This window comes from Oncorhynchus tshawytscha, linkage group LG08, assembly GCF_018296145.1.
Source record: "Oncorhynchus tshawytscha isolate Ot180627B linkage group LG08, Otsh_v2.0, whole genome shotgun sequence".
NCBI classification, from domain to species: domain Eukaryota; kingdom Metazoa; phylum Chordata; class Actinopteri; order Salmoniformes; family Salmonidae; genus Oncorhynchus; species Oncorhynchus tshawytscha.
The window spans coordinates 24,386,713-24,414,012 of NC_056436.1; the positions used below are offsets into that span (position 1 = coordinate 24,386,713).

The 27,300-nt window shown below is 42.8% G+C and overlaps 1 protein-coding gene across 1 annotated transcript in view; it reads left to right on the forward strand.

Moving 5' to 3' along the window:
- apoba (apolipoprotein Ba) overlaps window positions 1-27,300 on the forward strand; it is a 40,252-nt gene continuing 12,952 nt past the window's right edge. The window contains exons 1-24 of the mRNA XM_024400163.2: window positions 1-96; window positions 1,538-1,582; window positions 3,652-3,764; window positions 3,898-4,043; window positions 4,279-4,423; window positions 4,511-4,663; window positions 5,212-5,336; window positions 8,617-8,693; window positions 9,010-9,466; window positions 9,874-9,982; window positions 10,111-10,263; window positions 10,435-10,646; window positions 10,982-11,186; window positions 11,389-11,568; window positions 11,660-11,863; window positions 15,259-15,426; window positions 15,565-15,770; window positions 16,044-16,226; window positions 16,337-16,467; window positions 16,581-16,791; window positions 16,884-17,056; window positions 17,167-17,342; window positions 20,424-20,521; window positions 26,319-26,692. Coding sequence (XP_024255931.1) covers window positions 42-96; window positions 1,538-1,582; window positions 3,652-3,764; window positions 3,898-4,043; window positions 4,279-4,423; window positions 4,511-4,663; window positions 5,212-5,336; window positions 8,617-8,693; window positions 9,010-9,466; window positions 9,874-9,982; window positions 10,111-10,263; window positions 10,435-10,646; window positions 10,982-11,186; window positions 11,389-11,568; window positions 11,660-11,863; window positions 15,259-15,426; window positions 15,565-15,770; window positions 16,044-16,226; window positions 16,337-16,467; window positions 16,581-16,791; window positions 16,884-17,056; window positions 17,167-17,342; window positions 20,424-20,521; window positions 26,319-26,692 — 4,099 coding nt within the window. The 5' untranslated portion in view covers window positions 1-41. The remainder of the gene's footprint in view (window positions 97-1,537; window positions 1,583-3,651; window positions 3,765-3,897; window positions 4,044-4,278; window positions 4,424-4,510; window positions 4,664-5,211; window positions 5,337-8,616; window positions 8,694-9,009; window positions 9,467-9,873; window positions 9,983-10,110; window positions 10,264-10,434; window positions 10,647-10,981; window positions 11,187-11,388; window positions 11,569-11,659; window positions 11,864-15,258; window positions 15,427-15,564; window positions 15,771-16,043; window positions 16,227-16,336; window positions 16,468-16,580; window positions 16,792-16,883; window positions 17,057-17,166; window positions 17,343-20,423; window positions 20,522-26,318; window positions 26,693-27,300) is intronic.

Here is a 27,300-nt window from a genome sequence, read left to right on the forward strand (position 1 = left end):
AACATAAGGGACAGAGCTTTTTTTGTTGTTGAGCGCCCATCATGGGGGACCCCAAGATCTGGCTATTACTTCTTCTGAGCACCAATGTCTTTGCTCGTAAGTTTTTATATTTTATTACTCTCCGATTTTCATAAGATAGTGAAAACTATTCATCACTTGCATTTTATTTAGTCAATATAGGAAGATACATATTTTAGTAATATATTAGGAAATAATTATATTCTATACTACAATCTACTTTAATTAATGACATTAAATTATTTTGGATAGTTTGAAAAATATATGTCTAAAAATGTATGCTCAACTGCATGTCTGACATTTACACAGATTCAATGTAGCAAAGTATACTGAACAAAAATATAAAAACAACATGACAAGTGTTGGTCCCATGTTTCATGAGCTGAAATAAAAGATCCCAGAAATTGTAAATACGCACAAAACGCTTATTTCTCTCAAATGTTGTGCACAAATTTGTTTACATCCCTGTTAGTGAGCATTTCTCCTTTGCCAAGATAATCCATTCACCTGACAGGTGTGGCACATTAAAAAGCTTATTAAACAGCATGATCATTACGCAGGTGCGCCTTGTGATGGGGACAATAAAAGGCTGCTCTACAATGTGCAGGATTGTCACACAACACAATGACACAGATGTCTCAAGTTTTGAGGGAGCGTGCAATTGGCATGCTGACTGCAGGAATGTCCACCAGAGCTGTTGCTAGAGAATTAAATGTTATTGTCTCTACCATAAGCCCCCTCCAACATCATTTTAAAGAATTTGGCAGTATGTCCAACCGGCATCACAACCGCAGACCACTTGTTTGGCATTGTTCGAGTGAGCGGTTTGCTGATGTCAACCTTGTGAACAGAGTGCCCCATGGTGGCGGTGGGGTTATCGTATAGGCTGGCATAAGCTACGGACAACGAACACAATTGCATTTTATCAATGGCAATTTGAATGTATAGAGATACCGCAACGATATCCTGAGGCCCATTGTCGTGCCATTCATCCACCACCATCACCTCATGTTTCAGCATGATAATGCATGGCCCCGTGTTGCAAGATCTATACACAATTCCTGGAAGCTGAAAATGTCCCAGTTCTTCCATGGCCTGCATACTCACCAGACATGTCACCCATTGAGCATGTTGGGGATGCTCTGGATCGACATGTTCGACATCGTGTTCCAGTATCCGCCAATATCCAGCAACTTCGCATAGCCATCGAAGAGGAGTGGGACAACATTCCACAGGCCACAATCAACAGCCTGATCAACGCTATGCGAATGAGATGTGTCACACAACATGAGGCAAATGGTGGTCACACAGATGCATATCTATATTCCCAGTCATGTGAAATCTGTAGATTAGTGCCTAATGAATTTATTTTCATTGACTGATATCCTTGTATGAAATGTAACTTAGTCACATTTTTGAAATTGTTGCATGTTGCATTTATATTTTGTTCAGGATAAATAAATGCTACACCAATGTAACATTTTTCACAAAAATTAGGACTCTTTTATTTGCTTTTTAGAGAAAGGCAGTGAGAATGCTGATGAACAGATGTCATCATGCCCATGTAAGTCTCTAAGAATTTACTTGAACTGTTAATCTTACATTCAGTAAATAAATGTTTTTAGATCGATGCCTGTCCTGGTTTTTGAGTTTTAGTGGAACTGGAGATAACAGAGATAACATGGCTGGATCTGAACTCTTGCGCCATGATGTTCATGATTTGTACAATTGATGTTATTCACTAAGAGAATTTCCATTTACTCAGTAAAGGTCCAGAGTTCAAGTGGTGACTTGGAACTTCGACTGTGAACCCAGGATTTTGTGTAAAAAATATTGACTTAATTAAGGGAAAACCCTTCTCTTTTTTTTTCTTAATTAAAAAAAATGATGTTTTGTTTTGCATTATGTAGAAGTACAGTACCAGTGAAAAGTTTGGACACACATACTCATTCAAACTTTTTATTTTAATTTTTTTACTATATTCTACATTGTAGAATAATAGTGAAGACATCACAACTATGAAATAACACATATGGAATTATGTAGTAACCAAAAAAGTGTTAAACCAATCAAAATATATTTGAGATTTGTGATTCTTAAAAGAAGCCACCCTTTGCCTTGATGACAGCTTTGAACAGCCTTGGCATTCTCTCAACCAGCATCACGAGAAATGCTTTTCCAACGGTCTTGAAGGAGTTCCCATATTTGCTGAGCACTTGATAGCTGTTTTTCGTTCACGCTGCAGTCCAACTCATCCAATACCATCTCAATTGGGTTGACGTCAGGTGATTGTGGAAGCCAGGTCATCTAATGCAGCACTTCATCACTCTCCTTGGTCAAATAGTCCTTACACAGCCTGGAGGTGTGTTTTGGGTCACTATTCTGTTGAAAAACAAATGATAGCCCCACTAAGCACAAACCAGATGGGATGGCGTATCACAGCAGAATGCTGTGCTAGCCATGCTGGTTAAGTGTGCTTTGATTTCTAAATAAATCCTAGACAGTGTCACCAGCAAGGCACCACCACATTATCACACCTCCTCCATGCTTCACGGTGGGAACCACACATGGAGAGATCATCCGTTCACCTACTCTACGTCTCACAAATACACGACGGTTGGATCCAAAGATCTCAAATTTGGACTCATCTAACCAAAGGACAGATTTACACCGATCTAATGTCCATTGCTTGTGTTTCTTTGTCCAAGCAAGTCTATCTTATTATTGGTGTCCTTTAGTAGTGGTTTCTTTGCAGAAATTCGACCATGAAGGCCTGATTCACGAAGTCTCCTCTGAACAGTTGATGTTGAGATGTGTCTGTTACTTGAACTCTGTGAAGCATTTATTTGTGCTGCAATTTCTGAGGCTGGTAACTCTAATGAATGTATCCTCTGCAGCAGAGGTAACTCTGGGTCTTCCTTTCCTGTGGCGGTCCTCATGAGAGCCAATGCGCTTGATGTTTTTTGGGACTGCACTTGAAGAAACTTTCAAAGTTCTTGAAACTTTCCACATTGACTGACCTACATGTCTTAAAGTAATGATGGACTGTCATTTCGCTTTGCTTATTTGAGCTATTCTTTCCATAGTATGGACTTGGTCTTTTACCAATTAAGGCTATCTTCTGTATACCACCCCATACATTATCATAACACAACTGATTGGCTCAAATGGATTAAGAAGGAAAGAAATTCCACAAATTAACTTTTACCAGGGCACACCAGTTAATTGAAATGCATTCCAGGTGACTACCTCATAATGCTGGTTGAGAGAATGCCAGGAGTGTGTGAAGCTGTCATCAAAGCAAAGGGTGGCTACTTTGAAGAATCTCAAATATAAAATATATTTTGATTTGTTTAACACTTTCTTGGTTACTACATGATTACATATGTGTCATTTTATAGTTTTGATGTCTTCACTGTTATTTTATAGTGTAGAAAATAGTAAAATAGAGAAAAACACTGGAATGTGTAGGTGAGTCCAAAATTTTGACTGGTACTGTACATCTAAAATGTAGCCAGTGGCTAGTAGCTAGTATATTAGAAGTATTGATATAAATTATATAATACTTGATATAATACTTGTACATTCAGTGACATTATTCAAATTGATTTGCCCATTATTTGTGATCTCCAGTGTCAGCAAGGTTTAAGACCTTTAAGAAATATGTGTACCAATACACAACAGAGAGCAAAAATGGTGTGACTGGTACATCCAAACTCAGGAATGGCCCCAAAGTCACATGTCAGGTAAGCCTATGTCTGTTTGTTTTTGTGGCTCCACTTTTTATTGTTTCTCCTGGTAAACAGGGGAGCTCTTATCTTACTGCCCCTCCCTCTCTCTGTTTGCTTCACCTCTCTTGTTATTATCCTCCTCGTTTAGGTTGAACTCGAAGTCCCACAAGAATGCAGCTTCGTTCTTCACACAGCGAACTGTGCTCTCAGTGAGATGTCGGTCATCGACCCTCAGGGAGAGCCTGTGTATAGACAGGCCGCAGGAGCTGATGCCTTCCAGGCTGCTATGGAGAAGTCAGTGGAAACATTTACCATAAAGATAAAACATGTATTGTCAATTTGATGATTTGAACATAAAATGTTCTCCTTCACTTTCCATCATTTTTTATTAACCATTTCAATCATTTTTCACTTGTAAAATTAATAACATTATTTATTAGTCTATTATTATTAGTCCAGTGAAAGAACAGATCAACTATAATTAATTTGACAATGTTGACTTATTGTCTGGTGTGTCGTTTGTATTCAGGAACCCTCTGAAAATCACATGGGAGCCGGTCGTCGGGATACGCCTCTACCCAGAGCCAGATGAGCCTGTCAACATCCTGAACATCAAGAGGGGCATCATCTCCGCACTCAACGTCCCTGTCATGGAGGAGAGCAACAACATTATGGTAGGTCAGGTGTTTCTTAGAAGTGCACTTTTGCACTGAGGGAAAGTGAGGGAAATATTGATGTATATTTTTCCCTTTCCTCATTAGAACACTGTGCATGGCCTGTGCAAGACTGACTACACAGTCAACTCCAGGAAGGACATTGATACAGATGTGACCCTCACCAGAGATCTGTCTCAGTGTGATCAGTTCCGTAGAATGAAGCTCCCCAGCAGCCCCCTGGCCCTCCTCCCAAGCCTGGTGAGACCTGACTTCAAAAACATTAAACCTGTACAACTTCACTGTGTTGAAAATGTTGTGGGTTCCCTCTGGGTCCACCCATACAGATATAGGATCTTAATTTGACCAGTTTCTCACAGTAGAAAAATAATCCTACAGCAACAGGAAATGTGAAATATTGTGTGGATTATAATGAATGGACATTTTTGTAGGGGTTGATACAAAAGTGAAAATTACAAACTTTAGAAGCCTTCTTTTTTTTTTACCTTGAATAGACTACAAATTTCCTGCAACAACAGGGTGATCAAATTAAAATCCTACACCTGTACAAAAATGTTTGCTCTCAAAGTGACTGCTAAAAGTGACATATAATATGATATTATATGATGTCATGTTATTTTAAGAGCAATTATAGTCTATAAAATATATGACATTTCAAGGAAGTCCTGAACAAACCATACAGCCATTTTGATAGATATGTGTATTTTCTTATATCTTCAAAAGTTAGATTTTCAGGAAATTTAAAAAAAGGTAATAATGTCATTATATGGCTATCACTCTTTCTTCAGCATGGTCCTTTGTCCAAGCTCATCAGTAGTACTCAGGATTGCAACTATCAGTTTGACAACAGGAGAAAGCATATGACCAATGCTGTGTGCACAGAAAAGCACATCTTTCTGCCCTTCTCACATGAGTAAGTCACCGACAAACATTTATGTGTATGTGCGGTGTGCAAGTGTGCGTGTGTGTGCTAGAGCTTAATTGTGGGAACTGGGTTACCATGATTTCCCGCCCAAACCCATTCTCGTTTCCCGAGATAAATAATGGCATGATCAATCAACACAGTGTGTGTGTGTGTGTGTGTGTGTGTGTGTGTGTGTGTGTGTGTGTGTGTGTGTGTGTGTGTGTGTGTGTGTGTGTGTGTGTGTGTGTGTGTGTGTGTGTGTGTGTGTGTGTGTGTGTGTGTGTGTGTGTGCGTGTGATTGTGATTGTGAGTGTACGCTGTTGTAGCCTACTGTGGGCCTATTACGCAAAGTCGCCATTAATTCAAAGCGCTACGTGTGACGGGTTCTTCTACCATGCCATTGGAAACACTAAGTAGGCCTACATTCTACATCAGATCAGCACTAAAAAAATATGGCCATAGCCTACCCTCCCCAAGAATCCCCCAATATATCACAACTGGTGAGAGAATATGCAGAGAACAAGAAGGGCATATTAGCCTAGATGCAGAAATACAAACTATGCACTTGCAACATATCAACTCTCTGGCTTCATTCATACATTAGTCCAGTCATCACAATGCTAGCAGCTAACCATATTAACTCAAAATGAAGTCCCCAATAGAAAACATCCCATACAAACTAAGAAAAGAGTGTTCATCAAGGGTTCTTTGAAAAGGGTGAGGGTTCTGTGTGAAACTATAATGACTCAATGAACCCTCTGAGCCTTTCAATGGTTCTTTGCGGTTCACAGTGGTGGTTTGCTCACAGCTCTTTTTGTGCAACAGTGAATGAGTGCCATTCCAGTTTATCTAATCTGTTGTGCTATGCCATTACATGTTAAATGTGATTATGTCCAGTGATGGTGTCTTGTGAAAGACTCATATATGGCCTTGCGTCAATTGAGAACTGATGTCTAAATCAGGTTCTCAAACCTCTCCTCAGGGACCCCCAGCCATTCCAAAGCTAGCACACCTGATTCAACTTGTCAATTAACACAACAATAAAATATGGAATTTTAACCATACTTTAACCATGTCATTTGAGGACTGAGGGGATAGGGTGTATATTTTAAGTGTTTGGACCACAGCCATAGACTGTTCTCTTTGCTACCGCACTTAACACTTATTTTTCTTAAAACTGCATTATTGGTTAAAGGCTTGTAAGTAAGCATTTCACTGTAAGGTCTACCTGTTGTATTCGGCGCATGTGACAAATAACATTTGATTTGATAATGAACATTTGAAAAGGGTTCTGTACAGCGGCAAAAATGGATGTAGCGATAGCGGAACCCTTTTTGGTGATAAATATATCCTTTTTTTAATAGTTATTTTTTGGGAACAGGTTCTCTATAGCACCATCACGGTTCCATTTAGAACTGTATGAGCATGGTTCTTTATAGAAGCTTCAAAAAGGGTTCAATATAGCACCTAAACGGATATGCCATCTTTACAAGCCAAATAACCCTTATTTGGCACTATATAGAAAAATGTTTTTTAGTGTGATAGCTACTTGCATGGTTTCTGTAAATATAATTGCTTACTAAGTGTGCAGGCTACACTCAACCTCTCGACGCAGTTACAGTAGACAATGTCCAATCTCAATATCCATACATTCAAATTTCCAAACTAACGTGTGGCACTGGCAGAGACTCAAAATATAAACTGTTGCTAATCACAAAATGGTGGATACACTGTGTCCACAAATGCGCTTGAGGAAATAGACATTTGCAATTTTGTTTCATGATGTTAGGCCTATGCTAACAAAAGTGAGCTCATGGTGGGATACTGGTCAGATTCACGGGCAATTTATCAACTGCAATATCCATGATTCTCCTCTGCTACCCTAGGCCTGCTTAGCTTATCTGTTTGTATAGCGGAGAATCTCATGTTCCCTGGGACAGAGTTACCACAATAAGTGTATTATCATCAAGTAAAAACAGCCACAACCTCCCCCAACTCCCCAATTGCCAGGTGCAAGCCAGGGAAGAGAAAAGGGACAACAAGCTGTCTGACATCTTTCAGTCAAAGATATACTAAAACAAATGTAATTTTCACTAGACCTCATAATATTTTACCAATCGGCCATCAGTGCTTCATAAGACTACATTAAAACTAGGCTACATCGCCTCCCGAGTGGCGCAGCGGTCTAAGACAGTGCTGGAGGCGTCACTACAGACCCGGTTTGGATCTCAGGCTGACCAATGATGCAGCGCACAATTGTCCCAGCGTTGCCCTGGTTAGTGGAGGTTTTAACTGGCCGGATGTCCTTGTCCCATCATGCTCTAGCGACTCCTTCCTTGTGGCGGGCAGGACACATGCACGCTGACTTCAAATGCTAGTTGTACGGCGTTTCCTCCAACACATTGGTGCCGCTGGCTTCCAGGTTCAGTGAGCAGTGTGTCAAGAAGCAGTGCTGTTTGGCAGGGTCGTGTTTCATGGACACATGGCTCTTGACCTTCGCCTCTCCTGATTCCATAGGGGAGTTGCAGCAATCGGACTAGACTGTAATTACAAATTGGGGAGTAAAAACTTTTTAAAAAACAAAAAAAACAACTAGGCTACATCAACAAAATAGTGTGGTGACTTTGAGAGAACTTTGAGTTGATTAAATTGCATCAAACAAATTCAACAACAACTTTAAATTCCTGTGTATATTTCTCCATTTACAGTGGCATAATCATGTCAGTATGGCTGATATTTTATATTTAAAATGGCACTTCCGATTTGAACCGTGTCACGAACCGGCTCAAAGCCCGTAACAAAAGGGAGACAACGTGGAGATAAGGAGTAACAAAACATGTAATTATTAAATAAGTAACTAAGTACAATGGTGTGTGTAATCAGTAGTGTAAGTGAGTGTTTTGCATGCATGAATGTGATAATGCAGGGTGTTGAAAGTTGCCAAAGCAAACAATCAAAAAACCACCAAGAAACAAAATCTAGAAAGGTGTCTGCATGGAGAGAGTCTCCTCCATGAATGGGGAAGTGGTGTATTTATCCTGGGAGACACCGGGCCCAGGTGTTTCCCATGTAGCTGACGACCCTCCCAACTCCGCCCACCGGCATCCTAATAAGGAAACAAGAACAAAGAGAGAATACGGCAGACAGAGTGGGAGGGTCGTCACAACGGGAATACCTGAATCCCAGTCATTTCTTGTAATTATCACTGGAAAATATTCAACCTTAAATTGTGCGTGTTACAAAAATATTTGAATTGATTTCAGTAAAGCCAATTTTTACCCATCTGCAGGAATAGTGGAATATCATCTGTGGTGACACAGAGCCTGACCTTGAAAGACTCAGCAAAGATCAACAACAGAGTCGTTGGTAAGGAACATGAAGGCATGTACTGTACTATCAGGAAGTGTGAGTGTTGTGTTTGTTGCGATCTGTGATGGCTCTTGCTAAAAATATCCCCTTGTTATAAGAGCTGCATAGCATTGTGTTAACAATTACATACTGATACCATGAAAGCTGTCAGTTTATAACATTAAATTCAGCTCATTTGGCTTGGGTCATGACCCTGTCGTTTGGCCATTATATATCAAGTAAAGTGTCAATTATTAAGCAGATAACATGAGTTGAAGGGAACTTCTTGAAGGATTTTCCATACCTGTTCTTTTCTCCCTGTACGTTGACGTAGAGGTTGAAACCAGCCGCATTCAACCCCTTCGCATGGAGTACCCAGAGGACAAGGCTCCTACTCAGACCAAAGAAGCTGTGCTGAGCACGCTGCGAGACCTCAGCGGTCTGTCTAGCACTGACCAGGGCCAGAGGAGGCCAGGTCTCTTCCAGAAACTGGTCTCCGAGCTCCGTGCCCTTAAGAACGAGACACTGAGCCCGACTGTGGAAGAGATGATGGTGGAGGGTGGTATGCTGACCTGGCAGGCCCTGGCCCAGTGTGGAACACCAGAGTGCACCAGTGCCATCCTCCAAGTCATCAGGACGATGGACAGCAATGCTGTGGAGGGGGATGCCTTTGTGTACGCCCTTAGCCTCCAGTCGAACCCTGATTCCCACCGGGTCAGAGATATGCTCAGTGTTGCCCAACACAGGCAGAGCAAAGCCATTATGTACGCTCTGGCAAACACAGTCAGGAAGTAAGTGAAATTACACTCTTTACTATTTTTACTCTACCTCAAAATAACTGAAATCATCGATATCTCATCAATTGCCTTTTTTGTGAGGGGGGATTATCGTTGAAGTTTATTTGACTGTAACCATAACAGCTTTGTAACTTTTTAGATTTTTTTATTCAATTAATTGTTGAAGCTAACCACCATAGGGCAATAATTACCATCACAACTAGGGTTGCAAAATGTTCAATAAATTCTCTGGTTTTCCCAAAATCCTGGTTGGAGAATTACAGATTTCCTGCTTAATGCTTATACTCCTCCAACCGGGATTTCAAGACAACCAGGGAATTTATTGAAAGTGCCCAGAATTTTGTAACCCTAGTCACAACACAATTCAGCACTGTTAACATATTCCCAACACTCATCTGCAGGTTCCACCCAGGACATCCCACCGCTGAGGTCAAAGATGTGAAAGAGTTCATGGATACCATGTTGGGAGACTGCTCAGGGAATGAGGATATGACTTTCCTGACACTAAGGGTATACAACCGCTTATACGCATTATTAAAAGTATTGTTTTAAGTATTGTGTTGTTGTATACCTAACATACATATACAGCTAGTCAGTATTGCACCCTGCAACTTAATTATTTCACAAACATATTCCAGGTAGTAGGTGTAATGGGTAAAGCTATGAAATCTACCGGTGATGTTGGTCTGGGCTTGAAGAAGTCCCTCATGAACTGTGTGCAGAAGGGGGCTTCTCTATCTGTCCAGAAGGCAGCAATTCAGGCCTTCAGACTCATGGACATCGACCAGGAGGTGATTCAATGCCCACCACCATACCCACCACCTAAACCTACTCAATAAATTCTCACCGTTCTTCTTTGAGTTCTTTTCAGTTATATACTTTTATTACTTAGCACACTGTTCATAATCCTATCAATAACAAACTGTACTAATAAGCTAAAAGGTTTGTGCTGTGAATGACAGGTCAGAGAAAGTCTCTTGGAGGTGTACCAGGATGCTGAGAACCCCGTCCAGAAACGTGTGGCAGCTTATCTGATGCTTATGAAGAGTCCTGACGATGCACTCCTTAGCAAGGTGATCACCATGCTGAATGACGAGCAGGACCCACAGGTCAGGAGCTTTGTGGCCTCCCACCTTGACAACATCCGGCACTCTGATGATCCCAAAACACAGCAGTAAGTGACTGTTTTCTGTATGATATGTTCAGTCACTCCCTATTAGTTTATATACGTAGTTTACAAGGTTAACTTAATGTGTGATCACAGTGGTAGAAGGTGTCGTTGTTTTCTGCATCTCCTACTGTATATGTTTTTGACACCTGTGTAAGAAAATCATCTTCATTTAGTTATATTTTTCATATGTCTGTCCAGCTACAAAATCATGGACATGATTGTGTTCAATAGAATCACAGCAACAAAATAATACCCTTTATTTTCCCAATCCCCATAATCACTTGTGCAACACAAACAAGTTGTGGGTTCTGAAAAGCGCTCTTTCTCTTTTCCTCAAGAATAAGACAGTATATCGAGGAGGCATTGCAAGACCATCAGCATCCTGCTAACCCCTTCACCACAATGTCCCGCAACTACAAAATGGACACTGCCATGGGCTCCATGAAAGGCAACATGATCTTTGATTCCACTGACTCCCTGCCAAAGGAAGTCCTGCTGGAGACCACCCTCAAAGCCTTTGGGTACAATAGTGACATGTTAGAGGTAATGTTTGAAAAGACTTTAGAAACGTATTTGGTAAATATGATACAAAAAGTGTATTTATCTAATAAATGAAACATTTTATTTAAATGCATATTATTTCAAAGAATAATTGCATCTATATTGGTGTGATTACATTGATATCTTGTCTCCCCTTTATGTGTTTTTTAAAGTTTTATAACGTATTCTCACTTCTTTTTTTAAGGTTGGTATTGAAGGTAATGGATTTGAAGCAAGACTTGAGGCCCTTTTTGGAGAGCAGGGTTTCTTCCCTGACTCGGTCTCCAAGGCCATGTACTGGGCGGGTCACAAGATGCCAGACTCGGTCAAGCAGGTGCTGGAGAACTGGATCCCCCCCTTGAGGAGTGACAGAAGGAAAAGACAGGTAAAAGTGTATTATTTTATGTATTGATGTTCAAGGAATAGTTTTTTGGTTTGGCCTTTTAAGGACATGTTTAATCCTCCATATCTTACAGGCCCCACAGGACCTCATGAGAGACATTGGACAGAACTTCCAAAAGCTTGTCAGGGAACTTCGCTCTCAAGACTCCCCTGAGGCTATGGCATACCTAAGGATTCTTGAAAATGAAGTTGGATACATCAAGTCCAGTGAGATGGAACACATGGCCCAGAGCCTAGCCATGTACTCTGAGGTGTTCTTCAAGATCATGCCTCTTAAGGTAAATCATGGTTGACTGAACAGGTCATTCTGAAGGAAAAAACACATACAATCCCATTGAAAAATGGTGCTATTGTTTTTGGTATGTGAACTAGATAACTCAACAAAACAGGAAATTACAAAACAGAGCTAACCCACTGGACCCGGACTGGTTGAATCAACATTGTTTCCACATCATTTCAATGAAAGTACACTGAACAAAAATATAAACGCAAAATGTTGTTTTAGAGAATTTGGCAGTACGTCCAACCGGCCTCACAACCTCGCCCAGGACCAAATTCTTTAAAATGTTGGAGGGGGCTTATGGTAGAGAAATGAACATTAAATTCTCTGGCAACAGCTCTGGTGCACATTCCTGCAGTCAGCATGCCAATTGAACGCTGACATCCCTACCGACCAAGCCCTCCCTAACCCGTCGGGCTTCTTCACCTGCTGGATTGTTTAATACCAGCCACCAGGACAGCTGATGAAACTGTGGGTTTGCACAACCGAAGAATTTGTTTGCACAAACCATTTCAGGGAAGCTCTACTGGGTGCTCGTCGTCCTCACGAGAGTGTTGACCTGACTGTAGTTCAGCCTCATAACCGACTTCAGTGGGCAAATGAAAAACAAACATTACTTTGCATCTCAGGTGTGCATGTGCTCACCTTCGATGGCCACTGACACATTGGAATCCCGGGTTTGAACTGTACCAGGCAGATAGCGTGCATGGCGTCGTGTGGGCAAGCGGTCTGTTGATGTCAAAGTTGTGACCAGAGTCCCTCATGGTGGTGGTGTTGCAGGCATAAGCGACGGACAATGAACACAATTGCATTTTATCAATGGCAATTTGAATGCACAGAGATACCGTGACGAGATCCTGAGGCCCATTGTCGTGCCATTCATCCGACGCCATCACCTAATGTGTAACGGCTTTCTTCCTGGGAAGGAGAGGCGGACCAAAACGCAGCGTGGTTAGGGTTAAACATCTTTAATAAAGACGAATACAGAGAAAACACTACAAATATACAAAACAATAAATGTGAAAACCGAAACCAGTCCTGTGTGGTAAAACAAACACAGACACGGAAATAACCACCCACAAATCCCAATACAACACAGGCTACCTAAATATGGTTCCCAATCAGAGACAATGACTAACACCTGCCTCTGATTGAGAACCACATCAGGCCAAACATAGAAATAGACAAACCAGACACACAACATAGAATGCCCACGCAGCTCACGTCCTGACCAACACTAAAACAAGGAAAACACACAAGAACTATGGTCAGAATGTGACATAATGTTTCAGCATGATAATGCAAAGCCCCATGTCGCAGGGATCTGTACACAATTCCTGGTAGCTGAAAATGTCCCAATTCCATGGCCTGCATACTCACCAGACATGTCACCTATTGAGCATGTTTGATGTTTGGGATGCTCTGAATGGACGTGTACGACAGCGTGTTCCAGTTCCCACCAATATCCAGCAACTTCGCACAGACATTGAAGAGGAGTGGGACAACATTCCACAGGCCACAATCAACAGCCTGATCAACTCTACTCAAAGGAGATTTGTCATGCTGCATGATGGTGGTCACACCAGATAATAACTGGTTTTCTGATCCATGCCCCTGATTTTTTTTAAGGTATCTGTGACCAACAGATGCATATCTGTATTCTCAGTCATGGGAAATCCATAGATTAGGGCCTAATTGATTAATTTAAATTGACTGATTTCCATATATGAACTGTAACTCAGTAAAATCATAGAAATTGTTGCATGTTGCATTTGTATTTTTATTCAGTGTACGTAGAACCATTGTGGAATAGACGTTGAATTGATGTCTGTGCCCAGTGGGAAATTTGATTTCAATTATCTCCATACACTAATTGAGTTAAAGTGAACTTACCCACACCAAAAGCAGTGTCGGTCAGTGATGTTTAAGATGAGGGAGGACGATTTTTTTTGCTATAAGCATACCTTATTTCTATTACAGCATATTGGCTGACTGTCATTCATATTCCATTCACCCAGCTCAACGTAACGTCGATAGGTTTAGGCTACTACATGATACTCTAATTTTCCTTATACCTATCATGAGGTTGCTACGACTTGGCCTATGAATGAAAGTTTACAACTTAGGTGCAAAATTAGAGTAATCAAGGTGACATTCAATACTGCCTTTCACACTCTTGCCTGCATCTAGATTATCTAGGGTGTAACCATTAGTCCAACAGTTGCAAACGAGAGTTTCAATTGGATAAATTCAGGTATGTTTATCACACGCAAACAAAGCTCACAGCATGATCATTTTGCTCATTTTACAATTACTTCTCGCATCTACGCGTTCTCCTCCTCTCACCTTTTCCCTTCGCTTGTGGACTTCAGTGCACAACACATCAGCTGTCTGTGACCAGGCGAAAAAAACCTTTCCAAGCCAAACCTTCATATCATAACCGCTAACCGCTACACATAGCTTACATCATTGTCACCATATTAGCTAATGTCATAGCTAGTCAACATACCTACTAGAACTAACGTGTTAGTAAACCCTCTACAGTCATGTGGTACAGTGTACAGTCAGCAAGCAGTTTAGCACTTACACCGGCAGGCCTCGATGGCAATGAATTAATAAATACAAAATCTTACCTTGACTTGGAAGAGTTCCAGTGTTGGATAGCCATAGCCAGCTAGCTAACATATCATCCCTCTCTGTTTGAGCCGGCTATTTGAGTAGGCTAAACTAGCTAGATGCATTCGCTAGCTAAGTAAAAATGCAAGTGAAAAAAATACAACTAAATATGGCTCTCTCTCTCTCTTTCACTTCTCCTTCATTTTTAATGAAATGAATTTGTTCAAAACTGTTCAACTATTGTCTTTCTTTCTCTTTGAGTCAACTACTCACCACATTGCATGCACTGCCGTGCTAGTTAGCTGTAGCTTATCATTCAGTTGTAAATTGAGTCTCTGATCCTTTGATTGGGTGGACAACATGTCAATTCATGCTGCATGAGCCCTGATAGGTTGGAGGACATCCTCGGAAAGTTGTCATAATTACTGTGCAAGTCTATGGAAGGGGCTTAGAACCATGAGCCTCCTAGGTTTTGTGTACCCAGAGGAGGACGAAAAATAGCTGTCTTCCGGCTACACCATGGTACTACCCTACAGTAGGCTGTTGAGGCTACTGTAGACCTTCATTGTAAAACAGTGTGTTTTAATCAATTATTTGGTGACGTGAATATGTTTAGTATAGTTTTATCTAAAAAGGATAACTTTTTAAATGTTTCACTATTTTAATTTGTATGAAATTCACTGAGGAGAATGTTCCTCCCCTTCCTCTTTTGAAGAGCCTCCATGGACCCAAATTCCTTTTGTTTCAATTAACCTTATTCTCTTTATTTTTGCACAGGTCATGCAGTCTCTAATGTCGAGCACTGACAACGAGCTTTATGCCCACTATATCTTCCTGGATGAGAGCTTTTCTCTGCCCTCCGCATCTGGCTTACCCCTGAAATTCTCCTTGTCTGGTGTCTTTGCCCCTGGAGCCAAGGGAGGTCTGAGCTTCTCCCCTGGCATGGTAAGCTGCCTGCTCTTTTGTTTCTATTCAATTAAATGTATATGCCTTATGGAAGACTTTGAAATTTGAACAAATTTTATGATTCATTTAGGATCCTAGGTTATTTTTAAGTGTGAATTATGCCTTTCTTACCTGTAGCAGCAGCTGTCTTTCATGCCATCTGTCGGTGTGGAGTTTATTACACAAATGGGCATCCAAATTCCTGAGTTTGTGGTGGCTGGCATTGAGATGCACACCAACATGTACCATGAGAGTTCCCTGAACGCCAAAGTCACCATTAGCAGAAATGAGATCAAACTCTCCATCCCTGCACCCAAGGGAACCACTCAGCTATTCAGTGTCAGGTGGGAATTACTCTAACTTCTACTTAACATATGTCTACTTAAAATAATTGTTTTTAAATATAATTGGAACGTTAAGGGTAACTCACATACTGTTGTCAGTGTGAATCGCAGTACAGACTTAAGAATCCAGTTGTATCAAATGCCATCATCTTTTAACATAGAAAAACTTTACATAAACCAACCTCAACTTGAATCAGTTATATTAAGCATTACTATGTAAAAAGTAATATTAAAGATTTTGTCATTATTTTCCTGCATCTCTTCAAAATCCAGCAACAAGCTGATGTCATTGTCCTCCACCCAGACTAAGATGGTGCCGTCGATAGGGGAGGGTATGACAGACTCCACTGAATGCCAGCCCCTGTTTACTGGTATGAATATCTGCACAACACTGCGTTACACCAATGCAAGCTCAACAGATGATGCTCCGTACTACCCCCTTACAGGGGAGAGCAGGTGAGAGTTGAGTCCATCGCCAGAATTTCCAAACACATTTGATTTCAACTGCATCATTTTATTGATTCAAAAGATAGTCTTTAAGAGACACATGTCTATCAATTCATTAGGCTTGCTGTGGAGATCCAACCAACAGAGGAGGTAACAGAATACACTGCTGCCATTACTTCTGAAACTCTCAGAGAGGGTAAGGAGGGACGCCAGAAAGTGGACTCTCTGAAGCTAACCCTGAGGGCGTCAGGTATGTGTGTCCAATTTTTAAAAAAAGGACAAATTAAGACTGGCAAATTATATAGCTACCCCAATAGAATGTACATAACATGAATTGAGGCACATCTGTCCTCTTCATATTAGGTTCTGAGCCCACAGAGGCGACCGCAACACTGAAGTACAACCGGAACAAGAACACTCTGACCACTGAAGTCCATGTCCCTGATTATGACATTGAGGCAGGGATTAAGCTGGCAGTCACAGACAGCAATGTGAATGGGAAGAAGATACGTGGCATCACCTTAGATGTGACCAACCACAATATTCCACAGTTGTCTCTAGTTGGTCGTGCCAGGTAAAAGAAAACCCAGAATTATACTTTACCATTTTGGCAAGGTTGGTAATACTGTAACTAACATGCCTTTCTTTGAATGTTTATTAACTTAGACTTGAGTCCATGGAAAATGGAATGCTGCAAGTCCAGATGACCATCCCGGCCCTGAGTTCAGATGCCTCTGCTACTGCAACCCTGAAGAACACCGATGGTCTAGTCATGCAATTAGAGACAGCAGTCAATATTCCAGAGACTTCCTCCATGCAAACAGTCATTGTGAGATATGGTAAGTGTCATACAGCTTTTTCTCTGTACTGTGTGACCCGACAAAGGCAATTGCTAAATGTAACTACAAACAGAAATTATTCAAGTCTTACATGTGGTTTTCCCATACAGATGACAACAAGTTTGAGGTGGAGATGAAGTCTGACCTGAACTCTGAGATCCCAAAACTCATCCCAAACACAGAAGATTACCAGAGGGCGCTACAAAAGTTAATTGATGACATACTAGATCAGAAGGTGGCTAAGACTGATATGAAAGTGCGGCACATTGTTACCAAAGCCATTGAGGTAAGAGTTGTGTTTTTAAAATACAGTGAGTTCCAAAGTAATGGGAATAATCACTTCTATATTAATAAGGATGCTACCATGATTACAGCTAGTTCCGAATGAATTGTGAATAATGATGAGTGAGAAAGTTACAGACGCACAAATATCATACCCCAAGACATGCTCACCATTACAATAACTGGGGAGGTTAGCATTTATTTTATTTTGAGGGGAGGTATGATATTTGTGTGTCTGTAACTTTCTCACTTATCATTATTCATGATTCATTCAGGACTATCCGTAATCATGGTAGCATCAACATTCATGTAGAAGTGTTTAGAAATATATTACATTTTTATTTACAATAAAAGTCACTCCAATTACACAATACATTATTTATCCTTAATTTCTATTGGGCACAAAATAATCTGAAACACAACCAAAACAAATAGAAAATGGATCTGTAACGGCCGTTGTTGGTGGAAGAAGGTGAGGACCAAGGTGCACCGTGGTGTGTGTCAATATTTATTAAAATGAACACAGAAATAACAAAAATACCAAAGAGAAGCGACCGAAAACAGTTCTGGCTGGTGCAGACACACAACAGAAAACAATCACCCATGAAACAATAGAAAACTGGCTACCTAAATATGGTTCTCAATCAGGGACAACGATAGATAGCTGCCTCTGATTGAGAACCATACCAGGCCAAACACAGAAATAGCAAACCATAGAAAAACTAACATAAACAACCCACCCAACTCACGCCCTGACCATACTAAAACAAAGACATAACAAAAGAACTAAGGTCAGAACGTGACAGTACCCCCCCAAAGGTGCTGACTCCGGCCGAAAAAACCTGAACTTATAGGGGAGGGTCTGGGTGGGTGTCTGTCCGCGGTGGCGGCTCTGGCGTGGGACGTGAACCCCACTCCACCATCGTCCTTGTCCGCCTCTTAGCCCGCCTCCGTGGCCTCTTTAGAGCAGCGACCCTCGCCGCCGACCTCGGACTGGGGACCCTAGCCACGGGTCCCGAATGGACGGGAGACTCCGGCAGCACCGGACGGACGGGAGACTCTGGCAGCACCGGACGGACGGGAGACTCCGGCAGCACCGGACGGACGGGAGACTCCGGCAGCTCCGGAGATAAGGGCGATTCCGGCAGCACCGGTGTGACGGGTGATTCTGGCAGCTCCTGGCTGAAGGACGGCTCCGGTAGCTCCTGGCTGACGAGCGACGGCTCCGGGAGCTCCTGACTGACGGACGGCTCCGGCAGCTCCTGACTGACGGATGGCTCCGGCAGCTCCTGACTGAAGGGCGGCTCTGGCAGCTCAGGACAGACGGGAGACTCTGGCAGCTCAGGACAGACGGAAGACTCTGGCAGCTTAGGACAGACGGGAGACTCTGGCAGCTCCGGACTGGAGGGATTCTCTGGCAGATCCGGACTGGAGGGAGACTCTGGCAGATCCGTACTGGAGGGAGATTCTGGCAGCGCTAGACAGGCGGGAGCATCAGTAGGGAGGAGATGGAGAGAGAGCCTGGTGTGGGGGGCTGCCACCGGATTCTGGTGCGTGGAGGTGGAACCAGATAGACCGGACCGTGAAGGCGCACTGGAGCTCTCGAGCACCGAGCCTGCCCAACCCTACCTGGCTGAATGCTCCCCGTAGCCAGGCCAGTGCGTCGAGGTGGAATAGCCCGCACTGGGCTGTGCTGGCGAACCGGGGACACCATGCGTAGGGCTGGTGCCATGTACCCCGGCCCGAGGAGACGCACTGGAGACCAGATATGCTGAGCCGGCTTCATGGCACCTGGCTCGATGCCCACTCTAGCCCGGGCAATGCGAGGCGCTGCTATGTACCGCACCGGGCTATGCCTGCACACCGGGGACACCGTGCGCCTCACGGCATAACACGGTGTCTGCCCGGTCCACCTCTATCCACGGTAAGCACGGGGAGTTGGCTCAGGTCTCCTACCTGACTTAGCCACACTCCCCGTGTGCCACACTCCCCGTGTGCCCCCCCAAAACATTTTTGGGGCTGCCTCTCGGGCTTCCTTGACCGCCTTGCCAACTCCATTCTCCGGTATCCCTCCTCACATTGTTCCAGAGAATCCCAGGCGGGCTCCGGGACTCTCCCTGGGTCGACCGACCACCTCTCGATTTCGTCCCATGTTGTAACCTCCTCCAGATAGCGCTGCTCCTTACCACGCTACTTGGTCCTTTGGTGGTGGGTGATTCTGTAACGTTCGTCGTCTTCCTCTGATGAGGAGTAAGAGAGGTCGGAACAATTTACAGCGTGGTAAGTGTCCATTTTAATAAGACAAACTGAACACACCAAAATACAAAATAACAAAGTGAAACAAACGAAACGGTCCAGTGTGGTAACAAACAGTAACACGGAAAATAATCACCCACAGCTCAAAAGTGAAACGAGGCTACCTAAATATGGTTCTCAATCAGGGACAACGATAAACAGCTGCCTCTGATTGAGAACCATACCAGGCCAAACACAGAAATCCCAAAACATAGAAAAAGGAACATAGACAACCCACCCAACTCACGCCCTGACCATACTAAAACAAAGACATAATAAAAGAACTAAGGTCAGAACGTGACAGGATCAAACAAGTTTCTAGAGTCTCACGCTTTATGTAATCATTCTGTGCTATGAATATGGGAACAAATATTAAAATGTTCACTACTTTAATACACAATACAAATTTGCCCCAATACTTTTGGTCCCCTAAAATGGGGGACTATATACAAAAAGTGCTGTAAGTTCTAAACGGTTCACACGATATGATTTCAAATACCCTCAAATTAAAGCTGACAGTCTGCACTTTAACCTCATTGTATCAAATCCAAAGTGCTGGAGTACAGAGCAAAACAACAAAAAATTGTCACTGTTCCAATACTTTGAGCTGACTGTATCTTTTGATTAATGGCATCGGCAGTAATTTTTCAAATGTTCTACTCCCAATTGACATGCCTAGTTAAATAAAGTTAAGATAAATACAAAATGTTAACAAATTGCAACAATTTTATTTCCATTGATAACATTTCTCTACAACAATTCTCAACCTAAAAAGTACATCTCATTTTAGGCATGCAACATTTGGCTGGACAAAGTTGCTGGAAGAAACAAGAGGATCCTTGCAGAACTCACTCTACCCACCATGCCTGAGAAACTGTTCCTTCAATCGTAACTATCTGACAATTCACATATTAAGTGGGTTTGGGATTACAGTGCATTCGGAAAAGTATTCAGACTTCCCTTTTACACTTTTTGTTATGTTACAGGCTTATTCTAAAATGTATTAAATAGTTTTTCCCCCTCATCAATCTACACATAATACCACACAATGACAAAGCAAAAACAGGTTTTATGTATTCAGACCCTTTTCTCAGTACATTGTTGAAGCACCTTTGTCAGCGACTACAGAATTGAGTCTGGGTATGACGCTACAAGCTTGGCACACCTGTATTTTGGGAGTTTCTCCCATTCTCCTCTGCAGATCCTCTCAAGCTCTGTCAGGTTGGATGGGGAGCGTTGCTGCATAGCTATTTTCAGATCTCTCCAGAGATGTTCGATCGGGTTCAAGTCCGTGCTCTGGCTGGGCCACTCAAGGACATTCAGAGACTTGTCCCAAAGCCACTCCTGTGTTGTCTTGGCTGTGTGCTTAGGTTCGTTGTCCTGTGGGAAGGTGAACCTTCTCTTCAGTTTGAGGTCCTCAGTACCGTGGGGCAGGTTTTCATCAAGGATCGCTCCGTACTTTGCTCCATTCATCTTTGCCTCAATTCTGACTAGCCAAATCAAATGTATTTACTAAGCCCTTCTTACATCAGCTGATGTCACAAAGTGCTGTACAGAAACCCAGCCTAAAACCCCAAACAGCAAGCAATGCAGGTGTAGAAGCACGGTGGCTAGGAAAAACTCCCTAGAAAGGCCAGAACCTAGGAAGAAACCTAGAGAGGAACCAGGCTATGAGGGGTGACCAGTCCTCTTCTGGCTGTGCTGGGTGGAGATTATAACAGAACATGGCCAAGATGTTCAAATGTTCATAGATGACCAGCAGGGTCAAATAATAATAATCACAGTGGTTGTCGAGGGTGCAACGGGTCAGCACCTCAGGAGTAAATGTCAGTTGGCTTTTCGTAGCCAATCATTCAGAGTATCTCTACCGCTCCTGCTGTCTCTAGAGAGATTAAACAGCAGGTCTGGGAGAGGTAGCACGTCCGGTGAACAGGTCAGGATTCCATAGCCGCAGGCAGAACAGTTGAAACTGGAGCAGCAGCACAGCCAGGTGGACTGGGTCAGCAAGGAGTCATCAGGCCAGGTAGTCCTGAGGCATGGTCCTAGGGCTCAGGTCCTCCGAGAGAGAGAAAGAAAGAAAGAAAGAAAGAAAGAAAAAGAAAGAAAGAAAGAAAGAAAGAAAGAAAGAAAGAAAGAAAGAAAGAAAGAAAAAGGGAGAACGAGAGAGAATTAGAGAGAGCATACTAAAATTCACACAGGACTAAACGACTACCGCCCCGTAGCACTCACATCCGTCATCATGAAGTGCTTTGAGAGACTAGTCAAGGACCATATCACCTCCACCCTACCTGACACCCTAGACCCACTCCAATTTGCTTACCGCCCAAATAGGTCCACAGACGATGCAATCTCAACCACACTGCACACTGCCCTAACCCATCTGGACAAGAGGAATACCTATGTGAGAATGCTGTTCATCGACTACAGCTCGGCATTCAACACCATAGTACCCTCCAAGCTCGTCATCAAGCTCGAGACCCTGGGTCTCGACCCCGCCCTGTGCAACTGGATACTGGACTTCCTGACGGGCCGCCCCCAGGTGGTGAGGGTAGGCAACAACATCTCCTCCCCGCTGATCCTCAACACTGGGGCTCCACAAGGGTGCGTTCTGAGCCCTCTCCTGTACTCCCTGTTCACCCACGACTGCGTGGCCACGCACGCCTCCAACTCAATCATTAAGTTTGCGGACGACACAACAGTGGTAGGCTTGATTACCAACAACGACGAGACGGCCTACAGGGAGGAGGTGAGGGCCCTCAGAGGGAGAGGGAACACCCCCCTATCCACATCGATGGAACAGTAGTGGAGAGGGTAGCAAGTTTTAAGTTCCTCGGCATACACATCACAGACAAACTGAATTGGTCCACTCACACAGGCAGCATCGTGAAGAAGGCGCAGCAGCGCCTCTTCAACCTCAGGAGGCTGAAGAAATTCGGCTTGTCACCAAAAGCACTCACAAACTTCTACAGATGCACAATCGAGAGCATCCTGGCGGGCTGTATCACCGCCTGGTACGGCAACTGCTCCGCCCTCAACCGTTTGGCTCTCCAGAGGGTAGTGAGGTCTGCACAACGCACCTACACCACCCGATGTTACAGGAAGGCCATAAAGATCATCAAGGACATCAACCACCCGAGCCACTGCCTGTTCACCCCGCTATCATCCAGAAGGCGAGGTCAGTACAGGTGCATCAAAGCTGGGACCGAGAGACTGAAAAACAGCTTCTATCTCAAGGCCATCAGACTGTTAAACAGCCACCACTAACATTGAGTGGCTACTGCCAACACACTGACAATGACACTGACTCAACTCCAGCCACTTTAATAATGGGAATTGATGGGAAATGATGTAAATATATAAACAATGCTACCTTATATAATGTTACTTACCCTACATTATTCATCTCATATGCATACGTATATACTGTACTCTATATCATCGACTGCATCCTTATGAAATTCATGTATCACTAGCCACTTTAACTATGCCACTTTGTTTACATACTCATCTCATCAGCTACTGTATCTTGCCTATGCTGCTCTGTACCATCACTCATTCATATATCCTTATGTACATATTCTTTATCCCCTTACACTGTGTATAAGACAGTAGTTTTGGAATTGTTAGTTAGATTACTTTTTGGTTATTACTGCATTGTCGGAACTAGAAGCACAAGCATTTCGCTACACTCGCATTAACATCTGCTAACCATGTGTATGTGACAAATAAAATTTGATTTGATTTGATTTGACACCGGATAAGACAGGAGAAATACTCCAGATATAACAGACTGACTCTAGCCCCCTGACACATAAACTACTGCAGCGTAAATACTGGAGGCTGTGACAAGAGGGGTCGGGAGACACTGTGGTCCCATCCGAAGATACCCCTGGACAGGGTCAAACAGGCACGATATAACCTCACCCACTTTTCCAAAGCACAGCCCCTACACCACTAGAGGGATATCTTCAACCACCAACTTACCATCCTGAGACAAGGCCGAGTATAGCCCACAAAGATCTCCGCCACTGCACATCCCAAGGGGGGCGCCAACCCGGACAGGAAGATCACGTCAGTGACTCAACCCACTCAAGTGACGCACCCCTCCTAGGGCCTCATGGAAGAGCACTAGTAAACCAGTGACTCAGCCCCTGTAATAGGGTAAGAGGCAGAGAATCCCAGTGGAGAGAGTGGAACCCGCCAGGCAGAGACAGCAAGGGCGGTTCGTTGCTCCAGTGCCTTTCTGTTCACCTTCCCACTCCTGGGCCAGACTACACTCAATCATAGGACCTACTGAAGAGATGAGTCTTCAATAAAGACTTAAAAGTTGAGACCGAGTCTGCGTCTCTCACATGGGTAGGCAGACCATTCCATAAAAATTTTGCTCTATAGGAGAAAGCCCTGCCTCTAGCTGTTTGCTTAGAAATTCTAGGGACAGTTAGGAGGCCTGCGTCTAGTGACCGTAGCATACGTGTAGGTATGTACGGCAGGACCAAATCAGAGAGATAGGTAGGAGCAAGCCCATGTAATGCTTTGTAGGTTAGCAGTAAAACCTTGAAATCAGCCCTTGCCTTAACAGGAAGCCAGTGTAGAGAGGCTAGCACTGGAGTAATATGATCAAATGTTTTGGTTCTAGTCAAGATTCTAGAAGCCGTGTTTAGCACTAACTGAGGTTTTTTTTAATGCTTTATCCAGGTAGCCGGAAAGTAGAGCATTGCAGTAGTCTAACCTAGAAGTGACAAAAGAATTGATACATTTTTCTGCATCATTTTGGACAGAAAGTTTCTGATTTTTGCAAGGATGCGTAGATGGGAAAAAAGCTGTCCTTGAAACAGTCTTGATATGTTCGTCAAAAGAGAGATCGGGGTCCAGAGTAACGCCGAGGTCCTTCACAGTTTTATTTGAGACGACTGTACAACCATCAACATTAATTGTCAGATTCAACAGAAGATCTCTTTGTTTCTTGGGACCTAGAACAAGCATCTCTGTTTTGTCCGAGTCTAAAAGTAGAACATTTGCAGCCATCCACTTCCTTATATCTGAAACACAGGCTTCCAGGGAGGGTAATTTTGGGGCTTCGAAATATACAGCAGTGTGTCATCCGCATAGCAGTGAAAGTTAACATTATGTTTCCGAATGACATCACGAAGAGGTAAAATATATAGTGAAAACAATTGTGGTCCTAAAACAGAACCTTGAGGAACACTGAAATTTACAGTTGATTTGTGACAAACCATCCACAGAGACAAACTGATATCTTTCCAACAGATAAGATCTAAACCAGGCCAGAACATGCCCATGTAGACCAATTTGGGTTTTAGCGCTATGATGGGGTCTAAAACCAGACTGAAGCATTTCATATACATTGTTTGTCTTCAGGAAGGCAGCGAGTTACTGCGCAACCGCTTTTTCAAACATTTTTTAGAGGAATGGGAGATTCGATATATGTCGATAGTTTTAAATATTTTCTGGGTCAAGGTTTGGCTTTTTCAAGAGAGGCTTTATTACTGCTAGCCTCCCAGTCCCTGCCGCTGAAAAACATCCCCACAGCGTGATGCTGCCACCATCATGGTTTACCGTAGGGATGGTGCCAGGTTTCCTCCAGATGTGACGCTTGGCATTCAAGAGTTAAATCTTGGTTTCATCATTAGACCAGAGAATCTTGTTTCTCATGGTCTGAGAGTCTTTAGGTACCTTTTGGCAACCTCCAAGCGGGCTGAAATGTGCCTTTTACTGAGGAGTGGCTTCTGTCTGGCCACTCTACCATAAAGATCTGATTGGTGGAGTGCAGCAGAGATGGTTGTCTTTCTGGAAGGTTCTCCCATCTCAACAGAGGAACTCTAGAGCTCTGTTAGAGTCACCATTGGGTTTTTGGTCACCTCCCTGGTGACCACCTCTAGGAAGAGTCTTGGTGGTTCCAAACATCTTCCATTTAAGAATGATGGAGGCCACAGTGTTCTTGGCGACCTGCAATGCTGCAGAAATGTTTTGGTACACACCCCCAGATCTGTGCCTCGACCTCATGGCTTGATTTTTGCTCTGACATGCACTGTCAACTGTGGGACCTTAAATAGACAGGTGAATGCCTTTCCAAATCATGTCCAATCAAATGAATTTACCACAGGTGGAATCCAATCAAGTTGTAGAAACATCCCAAGGATGATCAATGGAAACAGGATGCACCTGAGCTCAACTTTGAGTCTCATAGCAAAGGATCTGAATACTTATGTAAATAAGGTATTTCTTTTTATAATTTTTTATACATTTGGGGTCTGAATACTTTCCGAAGGCACTGTATTTACATGTCAATCCTTTCCATTTACTTTAACCATATCTACATGTACATGCTACCTCAATCAGCCTGACTAACCGGTATCTGTATGTAGCCTCGCTACTTTTATAGCCTCGTATATAGACTGTCTTACTGTTGTTTTATTTCTTTACCTACCTATTGTTTACTTAACACCTTTTTTGCACTATTGGTTAGAGCCTGTAAGTAAGCAATTCACTGTAAGGTCTACTACACCTGTTGTATTCGGCGCACGTGACAAATAAACGTTGATTTGATTCAATTCAGAAGATAAAATGAAATGTACTAATGGCAAAGTGTAAGGGGAAATCAGGATCAATTCTTCGCTAATAGCAATTCATTAATTTGTCACTTTCTTTTTTGTTTTTACAACAGTGACAGTTTATTCAGATACGAGTTCAACCAGAACAAAATGGCAATCTCCCTTGTTTTGCCTTTGGGAGGAAAATCCTCTGAGGAGTTAAACATTCCCGCTACCCTGTCCATTCCTGCCATTGATGTTCCTGAAATAGGTTGGATGGTTCCTGCCAATGAGATCCAAATCCCAACTTTCACCATACCTCGCTCTTTTGACATCGTGCTGCCCTTGCTTGGCCTTGCTGAGGTGACCTCCAAAGTAAACAGCAACTTCTACAACTGGGAGGGATCCATCTCCGGGGGCAACAACACTGTTGATGTTCCCAGCTATATTGCTCATTTTAAAGTCAAGGCTCAGTCTCCTGTCAGCCCACTCGCCTACAGACTTGAAGGTAAACTTTGCTGATCTTTCCATGTTTCATTAGGGGTTCATAGTGAAGCTCTGTAACCTAGTGTTATTCTTACATTTTGTTTTTCCTTGACATGGTCAAATAACTCAAGCATAGATTGGTAATTATTTTTTTGGGGGGGGGGATACAGAAACTAGAGGCCATGAGCAACTTTGTTAAAAATGACTGAACTGATTGGCCAGTAGATGACGCTGGTATGATGCACTTTGCATCATATGATGCAAAACACAGCATTGTATGATGTAAAATGCATCATTCCGCCTGTATTTCTGTATTTTGGAAGTTATATATCTTGAGAACTTGATTGCTGACATGCAAAACATTTTAGGTCTATATCAACAATGGTCTTATGCAACAAATACCAAAAGATCATTTTTGGGTGTAGTTTTCCTTTAAACTCTCATATCCCCTGCCATTTGACCTCGAGTCTTGAAACTTTGTATGTAGTTGTCTGTCATCATGCTGAACAAATTTTCCTCAAGGACCCATAAGGTCCATCAGGATCGATTTTCCTCCATCTTGAACAAAAATAAATAAACATCTTCTCACAAACCAAGTCCGAATTACACCAAATGACACCAAATGTAGAA